Here is a 19,537-nt window from a genome sequence, read left to right as displayed (position 1 = left end):
CTAATAGCTCATGTACTGCTTGATATGTTCATTGTATCTATGTTGCTCCATATTCTCATTGTGTGTGTGTTGCGTGTGTGTATGTACGCCTACTATGATGTAAAGTTAAAATTTTGTGGAAATTGGGTGCAGTGAAGCTGCTTGGCCAGGTAGATTGACCATAATGCTCGATACATGATAGCCACAGTCATAAGATGACTGTGGCTATCACGTTGGCTGGGCTTGGATAAGCACAGCCAACATAATAAGATGTCAACATGTTTGTACAATACCCGGTGATAGGCAAATTGCACACATTTTATGTTAAAGAATACCACAATACCACACAGCTGGTCACAATACCACACAGCTGGTCACAATACCACACAGCTGGTCACAATACCACACAACTGGTCACAATACCACACAACTGGTCACAATACCACACAGCTGGTCACAATACCACACAGCTGGTCACAATACCACACAACTGGTCACAATACCACACAGCTGGTCACAATACCACACAGCTGGTCACAATACCACACAGCTGGTCACAATACCACACAACTGGTCACAATACCACACAACTGGTCACAATACCACACAACTGGTCACAATACCACACAACTGGTCACAATACCACACAACTGGTCACAATACCACACAGCTGGTCAATGTGAATAGCTACTAAACTCAGTACAGTTTACTGCCACTGACAACCAATTTTACCAAACTAATTCTGTCACAACCAAACCTCCTTGTTTTATAATATTAACTGACAAAAATTGTGAAGTAGATAATTCCAAAACTGATACATATTTTGACATGACTATCAAACACACTGTAAGGACCATGACAATCTAGTGACTACTCTATTAGAGCTTTTATCAAATGTGTATGTTCTATTAGAGTAGTTAACCTCTGATAAATGGGATCCAAATACTTTAGTGATACACTGTACTACCAGCCTTAGCAATACTTACCACAGTAACTTCAAGATCACTTAGTATTGGACCGTAACTATGGAAACACAACATCGAATATAAGCAAGAGTGAAGTGACATACCTGTAGGTGCCGTCTTTATCAGTTACCATGGTAACAGTTCCAATCTGTTCCGAGAATAATGTGATGGTGACCCCACCCAGTGGAGGGATCACATGACCTCTGATCACCCTGCCTTGTTTACCATAAAATGGTGCAACAACTTGAGGACAGTCTGTAAGGAAGGAGGGTTAGTCAGGGGATAGGACAAGCTTATGTCAATTACATAATGTACTATAATATTATAAGTGAGATGATAATTACTGTACAAACATTCAATGGAGTTCAATATATTATACTGTAATTGTACTTATAACAATGACATGCGGAGGCCACCAAATTGTACTAACAGTTGTCATAGTTGTCATGGTTATCACACAACCACTAACAGTCATTCACGGTGGATATATCCTTATAGGGAGATGTTTATTAAGAATATTTTTAGGATCTTACTTACGTATTACTGATATATGTCCTACCTCTTGGGTAGCACTTCACTGGGTACTGTCAACATGCTTACAGCCTCTTTGTAGTTGCTGTTGCTGCTCCATGTGTAGTGTGCACATAGCACAGTAGACTACGTGGAGTATGCCTGCTTGTGTGTAAGTGCATGTATAACTAAAAAAAATTTGGCGAGGGAGGTGGATGACCTTTTATCACCTCCTGCATATTTCTTGGCTTTTGAAGAAACTAAATAATATCCTGAACTAACCTAGAGAAGTCGCAGTACAGCAACCCACTGGGGCTACTTTTCATCGTGCTTGGTGTGACTTCTTCACCAAGAGGTCATAACTAGCCCCAGAAGACTTGAGAACCTTGGTACTGTGGTCTGAAACAGTACCATTAAAGGATAGTTCTATTTACATTGCGTTTCTTTTGTTCCCGTGTAGTTTATTGTCTACTGGGGCTGATTGAAATGGCTACAATGTTTCGACCAAAGTACCCCAGAAGCCAATTGTTGTTGTCATCCAAGATAGACCATGACAAGTGTGGGATTTGTGAAGAAGCTGTCACTGATGATGTTCTGGAGTGTTTGTGGTGCGAGATGGTACAACACTGAACATACGCAATAAGTCTCGAGCAATGCACCATCTTAGCTGAGCTCACAAGTAATAGAGTATTTCTATGGTCTAATTGTATGCAAAATTTACCCTCTGCCTTTAAATTGTAAAAGAATTGTACTCTGCCTTTGAGTCCAAAATTCAATCTTTGGAAACTAACCTTTTATCCAAAATCAGTCTACTAGATGAAGTCATACAAGAGAAAAGTACATCATTGCAACAAGTTGAAACTCTTAGTAAGGAGAACCATGATAAGCAGTGTCTCATCTTTAACCAGTAAAGTAAATGACATACAAGAAAAAATAAAAATCTTCAGTCTAAACTAAGTTCCATGTCGTCTCAAGCTGTACAGTCTCCAACCTTGTATCATTCTGTCGTAGAAACAGTGAACAAACTTGAGGACAGCAATCGTAGGAAGTGCAACCTAGTTACCTGAGGATTCCAAAGATAAAGACACCTTTTCTTCTATTTGCAAAGATGCACTTGGCCTTGATATACAAATTATATCTATTAAATGTCTTGGCCAACAACATGGATGGCCTTGTTTGTTACTTGTGGTGTTAGAAAGTGAGGATATCAAGAGGCAAATTCTAGCCAGGTCACCGCATTTACACCAGTGGAAGTCTGTCTGTATTACTCCTGATTTGACTCGACAAGAACGCAAAGCAAATAAATGGCTACATGAAGAATTGAAGACAAGGAGGTAGAATGGAGAGCCTAACTTGATTATTAGAAGAGGCAGAACTGTGGTGTCTCAGCGTAATGATTTATCCACCTCGGGCAGGTACCAACAAAATCACTCTTAAAAGCAATCACTAATTACAGCATGCTACAATCATTAATAGAACTCTAACAAGTAGCTCCACCTCTTTTCCTAATATAATTTTAGCTGATGATTTCAACCTAGTCTGGTCAGATGGAAGTGGTCAACCAGGACCAAATATGGTCATGAAATAAACTCTCTATTTCTAGATATAACTAATGATAGCGGTCTTGAACAATCTACTATAAGGAATGAAAATATTTCTGATTTGGTTTTTCCAATTGTTTCTCAAACATCTGTTGTTCCAGGAATGTCAGATCATGAGGCAGCTGTGTCATTTAGTGTTAATGTCAAGGCTCATAGAACCCAGAGTATTGCAGAACATACTGTATTCTTATATCATAAGGGCAACATTGAAGCCATCAGAAAAGACATCTGATCCTTACTAGAACCGTGGCAACTCTTCAAGACATGCATACAAGATAGTGTTAACCAATATGTACCACAAGAAACCATTAAAAATCAGAATAGCTCATCCTGGACATAGAAAACACCTTTATGATTGTGCTAATAAACTTGAGGACTGGGCTGCATACTACTCAGCAAGAAATGAAGTCAATAGCAAACTAGAGTTAGCACATAGTTCTTACTGCAGTAGATTTGTTTGACAATTCTTTCTCTGGTAACCGTAGACAGTTCTGCAAGTGCATCCAAGCCAAACATAAAGACACATCTAGAGTCTCTCCTTTACTTGTGAATGGTTCTTTGGCATCTGAATCAAAGGGGAAAGCAGCTGCTTTAAGTGATCAATTTTAGCCTGTGTTCACCAGAGAGAGAATACATCGAATATTCCCAACTCAAATGATAATAATCACACCCCCACCCCCCCATGCCTACCATCTCATTTACTATCAGTGGAATACAAATATTAAGTAATATTGATCCTAACAAAGTTCAAGGTCCTGACAAAATTGCTCCCTTCATATTAGAGAACTGTGCTGTTGAAATTGCTCCTAATTTGTAAGTTATCTTTGAGCAGTCACTGAACTCAGGAATCTTTCCTTCTGATTGGCTTACTACAAATATCTGTCTCTCATGTTCAAGAAGGGAAATCGTAATGATCCATCTAACCATTGCCCTAGCACCATGTTGTAAAATAATGGAACGTTAATATTTCACTCCATAATGAACCATATCGAAAGTAATGACATCTTAATTGATAACCAGGTTTTCTTGTCGAACACAGCTAATCTCACTGGTAGAGGGTATATCCCATGCTATGGATGACGGATTTCCTACTGATTAATATTATTGGACTTTAGCAAGGCCTTTGATACTGTCCCTCATCTACATCTTCTTAATAAACTTGAACATTATAAAATTAATAATCTTGTTATGACTTGGATTAAACCATGGCTCACTCAATGTACACAGTCTGTTGTTGTTGTTAATGTACTTCTTTTCCATTAGTGCCCGTCTTATCAGGTGTGTCTCAAGGAACTGTTTTAGGTCCTTTAATGTATTTATTATGATATTGCTAATGAAGTGTCATCTTCCACCCACCTATTTGCTGATGACTGTATTTATACTGAGTTATTAAATCCGAGAATGATCCTGTCATCCTTCAACATGACCTCAACTTGTTATCCCAATGGGCCACAGTTTGGCAAATGAAGTTTAAGTGTGTACTAATCAGGTACTCCAGGTCACCAAACCCAGTTCAACACAATTACCATTTAGATAATCACGTTCTAGATGTAAGGGAAGGACATTCCTATTAGGGTGTCCTACTTCATCCTGGTCAAATCACATTGCAAAAACAGCAACCATAGCATCTCAAGTATTTAACTTTCTAAGACATAACTTGATTGAACATGTTAGAAACTTTAAACTGGCCCACTCACTCTGAATTAAGACGTAAGATTAGCAGACTGTAAACCTTTTATAAGGAAATCCACAACTTATCTAGCCAATCAATACCATCATACTTCTTAGCCACACAATGTTTAACTAGACACCACCACCCTAACCACCCTAACCACTTTATCCATCCAGGTATACTATCAGCACTCCTTCTTTCAAAGAACAATTGTTGACTGGAGTAACTTGCCAACGTTAGTAACTGAATCAGAAAACGTTAACATATTTTAATACTAACCAATTATTAGACATATAACTTAATATAGCTGTAATCATGTGTATGTGTGTAATTTTCCTTGGGGTGTTACTTGCTCCCTGGGCGCATTGGCATGCCATCTGCCCAGTAACAATAAATAATTAAAATCCCAGTGTGTGGGAGAGTCATAGTGCTATAACTACCATTCAGCTAGGCTGTGCTACCATGAGGTTAATGGCAGAGATCACTACTTTGTGACATCATAACTGCAAATGGCATTGTTTATCAATGTGGAGCTACCAATAGAGCAAATAACCAAATATGGAAATGTTCAAAAATTACACCAGTACAGCACTTACATCTGTTCAAATTCAAAATAATATTGCGATGGTTTAGAACAAATATCAAGAAACAATCTGTCGATATTTGAATCAGTCCCTGCAGTATATGGTGACAAACCGATAACCGCTGGTTCCATCGTTCTATCTTGGACTAATTCTTGCCATTTATCAGCCTTTTAGCCCTTGCACACTACGTGACATCACTCCACCAACCCCAGACACAAAGGTGAATCATACTTGCTTCGTAAAATGTTATATAGTGTCTCTCTAGTAGCTATGAAGTTAAATCTCATTGCATGTACACTAACAGGAACTTGTTTGTAAACTCCAGCGCACAGAGATATAGAATAGTTATATAATCAGATGATAGTATTGTTATTACACTTGTCCTCAGTTCAATAACAACAATATCACTCTTATAATGGGATATCAAACAGTATGGTAGTACTGTTTAAGTAGGGATCCCCCAAAAAGGATGTGTGCCGTCTAAAATTCCGCCTTCAAAAAAAATCATCGTAGGGACATCTTACACCACGAAAATCACCTTTATGAAATAATATTAGTCCATCTAACATGAAATACAGCATTAATACAAGAAAACACTTTAATGACTGGAAATAGAATTTTTTTTTAAATAATCGCCAAGACTTGAAATTTGGTCTGCCTCACTGCCTCACTCACTGACCACAGTTGCAAGCCTAGAGGCCAAACAAAGCAGCGCACGGCCACCATTTTATGCCACAATAATAAACTCACCGGTGGGATGTGCCTTTTCGGGGTTCTGATGAGTGTAGGTCCTCTGCGCCTTGTTTATCTTCAGTCAGGCTGCTTGTCTTCTTCATCCAACGAAACCATATTGAGGCGTTAATTTTTCTTTCGGCAGTATATTTAGATGCCACAGAACTATTTCAGAGCTGGATTTCAGAAGCACTTCAGTCTTCCCGGCACTACTATAAGAGGTATACTAGCTAGATATTTATAACTTTGCAATTGGGATCCCGTTCACGATAGGTTTGCGACCATACCCATTAAATAAAGATCAGGTGGACTAATAGTGATACGAGTGCAGAGACCACACCTCTTAACAATCTAGTTGTTTAATTAAACAAGATGACCTCACCCAGCTAGCTGCACACCCCTTGGCTGACTCGAGATACTCTAATAGAACAGTCACAAGTTACACTGTAACTAGTACTTTAACAATGCCAAAGTAGGGACTTTCCCACTGAGCTATGCTGTAATACCATCATTCATCTCTTGTTTCACTACTTTTAATTGCATAAATCCCTACTTCATTTTTAAAATTAAAATACTAGTAACTAGTTTAGTTACACTATCTCATCCACTTACCGTTACTGATTGTCACTATTGCATTAGATGGTGTGAACAACAACTGCTGAGATGAAGGAGTGATCTCCAGTGTCTCCTTCAACCTGCACAATAACAATTATCATCACATTATACACTATCCTATATAGAGATGGACTGATACCACTTTTTACCAATATTTCCGATACAAGTATTTGTACTGAAATTATTTGCCGATACCGATACTATACATTGAAGCCTAGACAAGTTTATTATAGAAATTTCATTGTTGTGATACATAGCTAGCTATTAAAATATCACAGTAATTGATTGATCTCAGTTCAATCAAGTTTTAAAATATTCATTGTGTAACAGCTAAACATGATAAACATCACTGTGGATTACTAATTTCTTGATTTGAGGTAGTTTTCTTGTAAGCTTATAGATAAGGCAATTAATTGCGTGGGCGGTCGATAATTGTACAATGTTTGTTACAGCTTTTCAACCAAACCTTTTCATGAAAAAGCAAGCCAAGTAGTCATAAACTTATTTCTTGAGGAACAACTGCATTACCATTTAATTACAAAGGATTCACGTGCTCTAATATATTAGAATACACACGGAGCAATTGCAGCAATACTTGGAAAAGAGTAACAAAGGCTTTGTTTCGCTACTTTGTTAGCTCAACTAAGTTACTGATTAGCTCAACTAAGTTACTGATTAGCTCAACTAAGTTACTGATTAGCTCAACTAAGTTATTAGCTACTGGAAACTTAGCTAGAGATGGTTTAATAAAAGTGGTGAGTGTCTACTGTGGTATCTGTACCTTGTATTACCGATACCGATCTGATACTGGTATCAGTATACGGTATCGGTCCACCTTTAATCCTATAGTACGTTCGCGTTGAGCTGAATCCTGAAATGTCGTATAAGAAGCATACAAGATCAAAGGCTTTGAACATGATGTTCATGACGCATTTATTCGTAAGCTCATGTAGCGGGCACACACTTAATTGACAAAAATACGGCGTCCAGTGCAGTGTCAGTAAGTGCAGAGCAAAACCCTCTTGGAAAGAGGTTAAACAGCCAAACAAAGTTTCTACTCATGAAGCTATGGGACTACTTTGAGCAAGAAGCGAGGAAGTCTAAAGTTTCCTTCAATGTGAAGCAGAGAATCTCGAAGGCCACTGGTATTAAATATCTTCTTTGCAACTGGGTTTAGTATTCATTTCGCCACGTAGGGATTTCAGAGTCATCCATTGTAAGAGCGAGGATGGAGTACCACAAGAAAGGCGGGTTTTCTACTCTAAGAAAAAGGTATAAAAGCAGTTTGCAGGAGCCTACTCAGTTCAATCAATCGTCACAGCAGGTACAGACGTTCACAAATCTGTGTCGATGCAGAAAGTTTAAACCGGGATGCAATCAGACAGAGATACATTCGTTGTACAACAAGAAAGAAAATCTATCACTGTCAAAGATTTTGGTGGGGAGCCTTTGGTTTTGTTACTCTGTCTACAGTCAAAACTTCGGAATGATGGTATTTTCTCTAGGGGAAGAACATCACTTAGGAGGGTATTAAGTGATGTGGGATTCAAGCATAGAACGATTAATGACAAGAGGTTAGCATTGCGCCAGTTTGTGTGTTTCAATTTTACTACACATATATACAGGGTATACTATGAGCAGCCCCCATAGTCCATCAGCGTCATAAATATTTGAGACGAATGAGGTGCAACAGAACTGAAGGAAAACCAGTGGTGTACTTGGATGAGACCTGTTGGGCCAATGTGCATGATGGAAAGTCCAGAGTCAACTGTAAACATTACTGTGATAACTGCAGTCGCCACTTGGAGGAGCAACCAAAGCAAAAGTGGCAAAAAGCACAGCTGAAAGAGTGGTTAGATAAGAAATGTAAGGCAGTTTGTATATACTGTCACTGTTTCAGAATGTGACTGCATGATGATTCACAGGTATAGCATATCCAGAAAGTTCACTAAAGAGAGATCTGTGGGAAATCATGAAACGAAGATATCTGGAAGTAAAGGTATGTTAAGTGTATACATTGTGGTTCTATTTTTCTGTATGGCTTTTTTCTGGTATACTGTTGTGATTCCAGTTCTTTCGGCTAACGTAATAATAGGCCATGAAGTAGTCAGACTACCAGTTGCACACTGTGAACTGAATCCTATCAAGATGGCCTGGAGCCAAGTGAAGGGACACGTAAAGCAGAACAACAAGAGGTATATCAACATTGTTATAGACATTGTTATAGTTTGGCATCTGTTTAGGTTTACTTTGACTGAAGTTAAGGAACTGGTTTATCAAGGATTTGAGGCTGTTACATCTGAGAGGTGGCAATCTTTGATAAAGCACGTTCAAGAAGAAGTCGGAAGATCATTACTGGGAACAGGATGGCCTTCATGAGGAACGTCTAGAACAATTCCTCATTCACGTCAGCAGTGATAGTAGCGATAGTGAAGATGGTGATGATGGTGGTATTAATGACTCCTCCACCACCTGCAATAGTGAGTCCGAGTCTTCTTCTGAGCCTACTTCATCTGATGTAAGATTGTTTGATAATTATAATACTAGTGTTACAACTTGTATAATGTTCTCCAGGAGTCATCGGGTGGCTGGGATTAAACTCTGCAAAGTACATGAAAAAAACAACAACAAAAACAGATGAAGTGTAAGTGTATGCATTTTCAAAGTTATTGTTACTTTATTATGCTTGCAGAAGGTGAACATACCAGACATTGTGTATATTGATCAGTGCAGGAGTGTTTAGAAGTCACTAAAGGTAATATACGTAGGTCCAAATTCATACAAACCACTATTTCATTTGATGAAACGTTTTGTAGAGTTCTGTGGGAATGTGACTTCGAGAACCAGGTGCTGATTTGAAATTGCAAGCGCACAAAGTGATGGGAAAAGGATTAAAATGATGAATTAACCAGATGGGAATAGGAGAGAAAGGGCAGCTGTGTGGTAAATGTGAAGTTAAAAACATGTTGGTTGCTTCACTTGCAGGTACACCTATGCTGGATAAAAGTACTTGAGCTGTTATAATTTGGGTTTTTCCCCTTAATGGCTGAAAGAGGTTTTTTCCCTGAAGATAAGTTTTTTCCCTGAAGATAAGTAGGACACTTATCTTCTAAATACAGTGGCCCCAGCTCTTCCTCTCATGCAACTCTTGTTTTATATACGCAAAATTTTTTTTTTTTTTTTGTTCTTGCAAAATGTATTACAGCCTCTTACATAACGTATAATGAATCACAAGTGTTGAGGGCAGGAGTGTGACGTCTGGCTTCACCACAAACATGTGTCAACATAACATCAAAGGGCTGTACTTGAGGATTCCCCATTGAAAATGTATGGCAAAACTTTACAGCGTCATAATTGGAGTGTCTTACATTTGAATGAAACGCTTTAAATATATTTTTAGCGGATAGAGAAGCACTACATATCAAGCAATACAGGGGCCGTGCAATGTAGCAATCGTAAGTTGTTAATCGTTTTTGAGGATTCAGCTCAACGCGTACGTACTATACAAGGCAGGGATTTTTCTAGGGGGGGGTGCGAAGGGGGCATTTTGCCCCTCCTGAACTCTGCCTCAACCAGCCTGAGTAAACAGGTGATTTAGCCTAATTTAAGTTCTGCCCCCCCCCCCCTCAATTTCTGAAAAACTCGGATTGCCCCCTGAATTTATTTTCTAGAAAAATCCCTGCAAGGGATACAAAGAGGACAGAATCTTCACAATGAAACTGTACAGAATAATCTCAGATCATGTGATCTTCCAGTAACAGATTAGGCACGTACCTAAACTTAACCCACTCACAGCCATAACCACCATATATGGTTGAACTGACTATAAATGATTGTAGGCCACTTTTTAAGTGCTCTTTAACTTCTGTCATACATTTTAGTAGCCGCTGTGCTTATCCTGTAGCCGTCATGCCATTAAGTAACCTCTCACTCTTTAGTTGGTAATATGATGTTATTGTACTCTTTGATGGTCGATAATAACAAATTATTTGAAGTGACAATGACACAACAAGAGAAAAGGTAACAATGCGTGCGTAGTTGCTCAAACATCAGAAAAGCAGACTTGTGTAATGATGTAATCATAGAAGATCCTGGAACTTTCGAGACTGTGATATATGACATCATTAAATTGTAGTATAAAAGAACTGTTTTAAACATAACACTTCCTCTCTAGCCACTGTACGTGCTGTACAATACTCGCTTGTTTGGTCTTTGAAATAAAGTTGATTAAAGATATAACCGACCTGTTACAAAATAAATTGACGGATGGATTATATTTATTGTATAGTTTGTAAGCTATGCCAGTTTAGAAGTAGTAAATTTGACAGCTCTACTAGTAAGGGGGCTAAAGGTAGTTGATATAACATACCAAACTATTAGAATATGCCTATAATAATAACTCACTTAGCAAAGTACTGATAATGGTAGACTTGTTCACTAGTGACCTCATCCCACTCTGGATCACTAACTGGTGATAGCCTGAGGGTAGTGCCTGCTCCAGTCCTATAATATCCCATATAATGCACAACCATAAAATATTTTATATTGTAGCACAATTTGGTGGCAAAAATTACAAAATTTTCCCATTACTTAACCATTCAGTGGACTACTAGCTTACTTGATCATCAACATGATGTCATCAACCCGCTCCATAGTACGCACGCTAGCAATCAGTTTATTACTAGCAATCTTCAACGTGACTGGGGCTGATGTTTCACTATGTGGGTGTGTATATGATCATGTGAGCAGGTAATGTATTCACCTGCTGTAGGAGTACAAGTCTTGTTCAAACTGGTAACATGAGGATGGAGTGAGTGAGTATTCTCCTAGTAAACCACAACATGTTTAACAGGCCTAGGGATTATGTTGATAGAAATAGTCACATAATCTATACAGGAAGTCAGCAAAAATATTAAACTTCTGCACACACTACACACACAGACGGACGCACACCACACATACACACACTACACACAGACACACTACACACACACACCTGGCTTGTCAAAACACACACGGTTGATTCCTCCATTCAATTCCAAGGTTCCAGATGTGATGTTCTCAGCTTTGTAGTGCTAATGTACAGAATGTTTGACAGACAGACAGACACACAAACAGACTAACCAATGTGACATTAACTGGTGCAACTATTTCTAGTAGAAATCCAGTTTGTACAAAGCTAATGTAAGGTGGTTTACTGGTATGATCCACAATAATTTCTAACACATCGTTGTGCCAACACCAAACTGGGTACTCTATAGCAACTGTATGAAACAATTAGAACATACTTATTCATATACATGAAGCAGTCTAACCATCTCAGCCCCACTGTACATTTAAGCCCTACCCACCTAAAGGCCCATCTCAACCCAGTTTTTTTGATTTCCTTTATTCCTTTTCAGGTTTCAGCTTCTCAAAAGCATGTATCAGATGAGTGAATCACTATTTATCAAGATGACTGTTCTATTAGAGTAACTGGTTGTGTTTGGGGTCCCTTTACAGATGCACCACTAATTGGACCAGCTTTTGAAATACATAAATCGTAACTTTGTATTGTGCATTTGTATTGGATCAGAAACATGACTGTACTAAGTGTCTGGGATAGGTGTCCTCAAGTACAAACATAAGGTACACCTAACATAGCAACATAAGGTACACCTAACATAGCAACATAAGGTACACCTAACATACCAACATAAGGTACACCTAACGTACCAACATAAGGACCAGGTAACACTTTATCAAACTGGCAGCTTGCAGATGATCCTTTGATGTTCACCTACTCCACTGCTAGAATATCAGTAACAAATAATACTACACTCACTGCAGCTTTCTGGCTTGGCTCTGGAGTGGCTGTACCATCCTTCACCCTGTGAAGGGCGATGTTCATCTTCTTACAAGATGCTATGTGTGTAATATATTCTTCTGTCTGTGCCATGTAACCTACTGTACTTACCCAGGCAAGTCACTGAACCTGTCAGACTGGTCATAAACTGGTTGAACAGGATATCAGTGATGATTGATGTGGTAACAAACACTGCTTGTTGCTCTGGTAACAACAACAAGCCGGCTGATGACTCATGGTCTGATATGGTTGCCTATGACAATATTACACACAATTGAAGTGATTGTTTTATTAGAGTATTTGTAAGTATGCACTAGTATTTAAAAAAAAAATGAAGTAGGGATCTATACAATAAAGAGTAATGAAACAAGAGATGAATGATGGTATTACAGCATAACTCGGTGGGAATGTCCCTACTTTGGCACATTCATTACTCTTTATTGCATAGGTCCCTACCTCATTTTTTAAATTGAAAATTTTTAAAATACTAGTTTGTTTATGCCCGCTCTTTTGCATGGCGCATATCCCAATAGCGAAGTTGCAGATATCTAGCAAGTGTGCCTCTTATAGTAGCGCCAGGACTGAAGTGGTTCAAAATCCACCTCTGAAATAATTCTGTGGTGTCTAAATGTGCTACTGAAAGAAAGTGTTGAGCCAGAAAATTAATGCCTCGATGTGGTTTCATTGGATAAAGAAGAAGACAAGCAACCTGATTGAAGATAAAAGAAAAGACAAGGTGCAGAGGACCTACACTCATCAGAATCCCAAAAGGCACATCCCACCAGTGAGCTTGTTATTGTGGTGTAAAATGGTAGCCGTGCGCTGCTTTGTTTGGCCTCCAGCCTAGTGACTGGTCAGGCAAGCTGGCAGGCAGACGAAAACTCGAGTTTCAGTGATTTAAAAAAAAAAATTCTATATTCAGTCACCTATAAGTGTTTAGTGCTGTATTTCATGTTAGATAGACCGATATTATTCCGTAAAGGTGATTTTCATCGTGTAAGATGTTCTAGGATGATTATTAAAGGTGGCATTTTAGGCGGTGCATGTTATTTTTGGGGGATCCCTACTTAAACAGTACCGTTTGATTATGTAATAGAATCACATGTGTATGTACATTAGCATGTATGTGTGTGCGTCAATAAGAAATACCATATTGTCACTAATCTGTCATGGCCTCTACAGGGTTTTAACCAAGTTACAATAGCAAAGCATCTCGGAGTACTAACAGAACAAGCTCTAACAGACCACCAAACTACTGTCAACTAAACGTTATTCACGCTTAATTATAAAACATTTCTGTTTTGTGTTTGAAAACCCAGTTAAATAAACAATCATAAATCACACAGAAAAGAGCCTCACTACAAACTCATTTGGTGTCTTATTAACATATGCTAAAGAGAAGGACCTGTTCATACTAAACATGAAAATCTAGGCCATATTTCTTGTACTTGCTGTGATCACAAACTTACAAAAGTGTTTGCACGTATTTGCGCTAACATTTTTTTTAGAACATCCATCTGTCATAATTGATTGTGCAACAGTATCACATGATGGAACTGATCACCAGATGCACAATTTAACACTGAATCTGATAGTTGTTATCATTTCTCAGTTGGACTACCAGAAAAAGACCTATACAATGTTTTTTGAAAGCTGTGCATCCTTACCCGTTATAGTTTTGCAACTTACATTTGTTTTGGTGTTGTTTCAAAAACTGGCCTTATCGTTTGGCCTGTAAGTTATTATACTGCCATTCAGTGATAAGCAAACTAGTGGTAGTTATGTTAATACTGCTAACAGCTTTCTCTCAAGGCATGAAGAAGTCACGGAAACCAACAAAAACGCACTGGAACGTCAATGGGCAAATGCGCACAATAAATTTAATGGTGCGTTCAGGGGCTTCAAAGGATTAATACATTGGATTGTCATAAATCTGGATAATTCAGTGGTGAATGGCATCAGCTGCCATAGTGTGATTACATTGTTATACAGAAAGTTCCCTGGTTAGCCACATGGTCTCTTTTCTTGCTAAAATTATGCACCACAGACCATCAAAATTTGGTATAGGTAAATTACTCTTTGCGATTCAACCTTGATTGAGACTGTTAGCCAATGTTGTAGGCCACAGGTATGCATTTCGCTACTTTCCATGTGTTATCAGTAAAAAGGAAAGTTCTACAAGATGAGAAATGGAAGTGGCTTAGTACTAAGTTGCTCATTGATAAAGTCATTTTAAATCAACTTGAAACTTCAGAATCATATAGGCGTGAAATGAATGTGGTGGTATTTCACGAAACTTTGTATGCTAAACTAAAGCATCAGATACCACACACACGCACACCTACACACACCCAAAAAGCAGCAAAGCCTTTCGTTGCCGTGCTAGCATGGTCACGCCTACCCAGTGAACCAGACCTGTGCGCTACTCAGGTGCTAGGAGTCAGCACAGGAAAATCCTCCTGGTAACCCACAGGAAGTTGTACCATGTCCCACAGGAAGTTGTACCATGTCTCACAGGTGAAGGTATGGACACCCGAAGTCCCACCAGAATCTTCACCCACTATCTGACACATGGACAGTTGGCATTTGCTTCCCCAGTTAATGCCAACACGCATGCACACCCACACACTACACACACACACACACACTACACTACACACACCCACACAATACACACACACACACTACACTACACACACCCACACACTACACACACACATACACTACACACACACACTACACTACACACATGCACTTCAGATATCTTAGGGATTTATTACTAGACAAATGCTAAAGTATGTTGGGGAAAGCCTTGGTGGCCATTTCACTGTTAGACGATGATGTATATTGGCCACACTACACTAGTACAAGTGGCCACATAGTGTACAGTACACTACACACAATAACAAACCTTCAAAATGTACTTGCCAACTTGTAGGAGGAAACAGAAGTTTCCACTAGGATCAACGGTTGTCGTGGATACAATCACCTTGTTGTGCTCATCCCATGCCTGCATGGTCCTTGTTGAAACCTAACGACATGTAGTGTGTTGAGACAACCCATCGTACATACATACCTCTGACACTTCAGTTGGCATAGATGTGATTACTATCTTCCCACAAACTGAATATCTAAAGGACATGTGTACCAACAAGCACAAACTAATGTGAATGTACAGAAGCAAATACACACATACATACACACACTACACAAACACACATGCTACATACACTACACACACACACACTACACTGAGGGGAAACGTGTAAGCATTCTCCCTTGTTTCACTACTTTTTATTTCTTTAATCCTTGACCAAACTTATCCTTATAAATATACTTAGTTTATTAGACCAAGAATTCAAATATTTTAATCACAACGTAGTAGCTCCATGGGTGGACATTCCAGGAACAATAGAAACATACTAGTAAGAAAACTAGGCCAAATAGGTGATTGTAGAGTCACCTACCAGCTGCTCCAGGCTATAGTAAGCTATCATGTGGCACTACTGTGAATCAACACCTTGCACTGTCAGCAAAGATAAATGGGACACAAAGGAAGACACAGATAAGTCCATAAAGAATGCATTGTATGTACTGTGGTATGCCGAAAGGTACATGTCGGCCTGAAGCAACATTGAACAATGAAAAAATGAAGCACATAGCCTTTGCCGTTATCAAGTTATGCTTGGCTGAAGGCATCAGTCAGGCAGTCAGTACAAAATTCCACTAAATATAAAAATTGTAGCAACCTATTGGAACTGTTTCAGGTCATACTGAAGACACTTTTGAGCTTGGTTATACCTAACCAATACTGCCAAGATGTCATGAAGGTATTGTGAGGTAGCTGGTTTTGGGTGATATTTTTGTAAAGGTGGACCAATACCGATACCAGTATCGGTATTGGTAATACGAGGTATAGATACCACCAGTAGACACTCACCACTTTTATTAAACCATCTCTAGCAAGTTTCCAGTAGCAAGTAACGTAGTTAGGCTAACAAAGTAGCAAATAAAGCCTTTGTTACTATTTTCCAAGTATTGCAACAATTGTTCAGTGTGTATTCTAATATATTAGAGCACATGAATCCTTTGTAATTAAACAACAGTGCAGTTATTCCTCAAAGAGTTTATGACTACTAGGATTGCTTTTTCATGAAAAGGTTGGTTGAAAGGCTGTAACAAACAATGTAGAATTATCAGCCGCCCACGTAATTGATTACCTAAGCAATAAGCTTACAAGAAAACTATCTCAAATCAAGAAATTAGTAGATGTTTATCATGTTTAGCTGTTTATACAATGAATGATTAAACCATACTGTACAATTACCATGATATTTAGCTATGTATCACAGCAGTAAAATTTCTGTAGTAAACTTGTCTGGGCTTCAATGCTTAGTGTCAGTATCGGAATCAGTATCAGCAGATAATTTCAGTACAAATACTAGTATCGGAAGTTTGGTAAAAAGTGGTATCGGTCCATCTCTATATTTTTGACCAGAAAAGCCCAAACCTCCATGATCCTTACTATCAGGGATGTATCCAGGATTATTCCAAAATGATTCCCAAATTTGGTAACAAGTTTAAGTGCAGGGTTTGCAACCCCAGCTGCTGATATATTTTAAACAATAAAATGATTATTACTAGTATTTATGATTTCATGGACTACTTCAATATCACTTGGGTAAGTTCCTAAATGTTTACTGTATACTCAGTTATTGCACAGCAATCAAAATATCATATTCAAATTCTCCAAATGAAATGAAAAACTCAGAAATTCCCTAAGTATTCTCGTACTGTACGATAAAGGAGAAATAGAGGCTATCTAAGAAGAAATAATTAAATTTCAGGAATCATTAATTGATCATTATGATAAACCTGTGGAAGAAAACTGGTCATCCTTTAAATTTGCAAGTTATTCATATCCCACAGAAATCAGTGAAACAGTGAAAAAACTTCTTGTGGTTTAGGCCGTGCAAACTTAATTATATGCTTCTGGTCCTACCAATTCCCCCAATTGACCAGGTCTTTTTTCCCCGTAACTTTATGTTGTGGTACACTACATCTGACATAGCAGTACATGGAATTATAGGGAAAATGAATAAAGTTAGAGCATCTTTATAAGAAATGTGTGATTACAAGACATGAAAACCTTCAAATAATAAATTATTATTGTATGGTGATTGCACAATTCATTCAGCAAAACAATGACCAGGAAGGGAATCAAAAACATATAATTAACTTTTCGTGGCCTTACCTGAGACAATAGATGTGCCATGCACCATAGAAAGTGACTGTATAACTATGGTAACCCTAACTCTAACCTAAACAAACTTTTTCTAATCAATCACAAAATTTTATTAATAAAAAACTTGGAAAGCTCACTACTTGGAAAGCTCACTACTTGGAAAGCTCGATCACTTGATAACTCACTCACAGGAAACTGAATTTTGGAATTTTGATTCATCCAAATGTAACAGAAAAATGTGATCGCTATCTGTTGATGCAGCCCAAAGGAAAAAAAAAACGTTGTCAACAATTACTATTTACACAAATGAAGATTTGTTCACAATTTCCACTGTATAGTCGTAACATCAGAAATACTTCATTGTTTACTAGTAAATGGAACAAAATCACTTACTATCCATGATCTGTTATGTCCCTTCCTAGTATACATTGAAACACTGTGCTCATGAAATAGCTCCAATACTTGAGCTCAATCTCTGAACACTGGTCATCTTCCTATGGATTGGCTATTCAAGAGAGGTGTAATATATTGATTCCTTTAACTAATATTGTATTTGTTGTAAAACATTTTGGTTAAATGTCACACCTTTAATAGTAGCCACACCTGTAATAGTAGCCACACCTGTAATAGTAGCCACATCTGTAATAGTAGCCGCACTTGAGTCGTGCCACAATAGATTTTGAAAATAAAGGCTTAAACATCATTTCAAGTATCAAGTGGTGGTAGTTGACACATTGATTTCTGGAACTAAACACCACGGTGTAAACACCACGGTGTTTAGCAAGTAAAAAATATGATATATTTCATTCTGTTATGGAACACCTCAATGGTAACAATATGATTGATAATAAACTGGTCACACAGCTAGTTTCACTGGTTAAGGATATCACACAATCATCTCATGACCCCCTGATCAGGATTAATATTATAATATTATTTGGATTTTGCCAAGTCCTTTGATAGAGTGCTTCACAGAAAGCTCTTGCAAAAACTGTCATCATAGAAACATGGCTGACTCAGAGAATACAGCACCTACTGCTGTCTTGTTGGGTGTTCTGTTTACTTCCTTACATCTCTTTGTTGATAAATATTTGCTTTAAAGAGTAATTTGTACTGAAGATGATATACAAGATCTGACTGTTTAGCTCAATGGGCTCAAATACGGCAAATGTCCTTCAATGTTAATAAATTAATGTGTGGTCATGAAGTACAGCAAGTGAGCAAGTATTGGAAAGTAAAACTGAACATACTTGTTTGGGCATCATCTCCCATAACATCATGTCATGGGCCCCATTACTAATACAACATCCAGGGGTACTAAATTTTTTGAAGTGTAGCTTATCAAGTTACACTTCGGAAGGCTCAGTTTCATATCAACATGTAATTGGTATAATTACAAGGATATGACAGCCATTTTGAAGAGTCACGAGAAGACCTGGGAGAACACTACAGTCTTACTGCATACGTAATGGCAGATCTAGTGCCCCCCCTCCTCACCTTGTGGAGGAGCCAGTCATACTTCTGATTAAAATACTAAACTTTATATCAGGCCAAGATCAGTTTATACAACTCATGAAAATATGTACATTTTACTTGCATTTATACAAATTCACATGAAACCAAAGCAAACCAAAATCAAACTAACTGTGAAATAATCACCCAGAACCTTTGTGCGTACTAAGCCTAAGCGCCTTTAAAAATAATTATCGTGTTGCTGTTGTTTAAGACATTCAGAGCCTTTAAACAGTTTTTAAGACTTCACAACCATCTGCAAAGGCCAAAATGGCAA

At 38.1% G+C, this 19,537-nt stretch overlaps 1 protein-coding gene across 2 annotated transcripts in view; it reads right to left on the bottom strand.

Annotated features, from left to right (window-relative positions):
* Nucleotides 1-19,537, bottom strand: part of LOC136261565 (BOS complex subunit NOMO1-like) — a 49,928-nt gene that overhangs the window by 9,821 nt on the left and 20,570 nt on the right. For both annotated transcript variants that reach the window (XM_066055584.1, XM_066055585.1), the window contains 13 exons: nucleotides 15,580-15,634; nucleotides 15,415-15,534; nucleotides 12,615-12,756; nucleotides 12,483-12,562; nucleotides 12,374-12,437; nucleotides 11,783-11,922; nucleotides 11,655-11,733; nucleotides 11,421-11,484; nucleotides 11,277-11,375; nucleotides 11,063-11,161; nucleotides 6,656-6,738; nucleotides 1,049-1,199; nucleotides 966-1,002 (listed from right to left, as the gene is read on the bottom strand). In XM_066055584.1, coding sequence (XP_065911656.1) covers nucleotides 966-1,002; nucleotides 1,049-1,199; nucleotides 6,656-6,738; nucleotides 11,063-11,161; nucleotides 11,277-11,375; nucleotides 11,421-11,484; nucleotides 11,655-11,733; nucleotides 11,783-11,922; nucleotides 12,374-12,437; nucleotides 12,483-12,562; nucleotides 12,615-12,756; nucleotides 15,415-15,534; nucleotides 15,580-15,634 — 1,213 coding nt within the window. The remainder of the gene's footprint in view (nucleotides 1-965; nucleotides 1,003-1,048; nucleotides 1,200-6,655; nucleotides 6,739-11,062; nucleotides 11,162-11,276; nucleotides 11,376-11,420; nucleotides 11,485-11,654; nucleotides 11,734-11,782; nucleotides 11,923-12,373; nucleotides 12,438-12,482; nucleotides 12,563-12,614; nucleotides 12,757-15,414; nucleotides 15,535-15,579; nucleotides 15,635-19,537) is intronic.

The sequence above is a fragment of the Dysidea avara genome, chromosome 7 (genome assembly GCF_963678975.1).
Source record: "Dysidea avara chromosome 7, odDysAvar1.4, whole genome shotgun sequence".
Taxonomy (NCBI): domain Eukaryota; kingdom Metazoa; phylum Porifera; class Demospongiae; order Dictyoceratida; family Dysideidae; genus Dysidea; species Dysidea avara.
The sequence above is the reverse complement of the archived record's forward strand: the minus strand, read 5'-3'. Positions and strand labels throughout refer to the sequence as shown.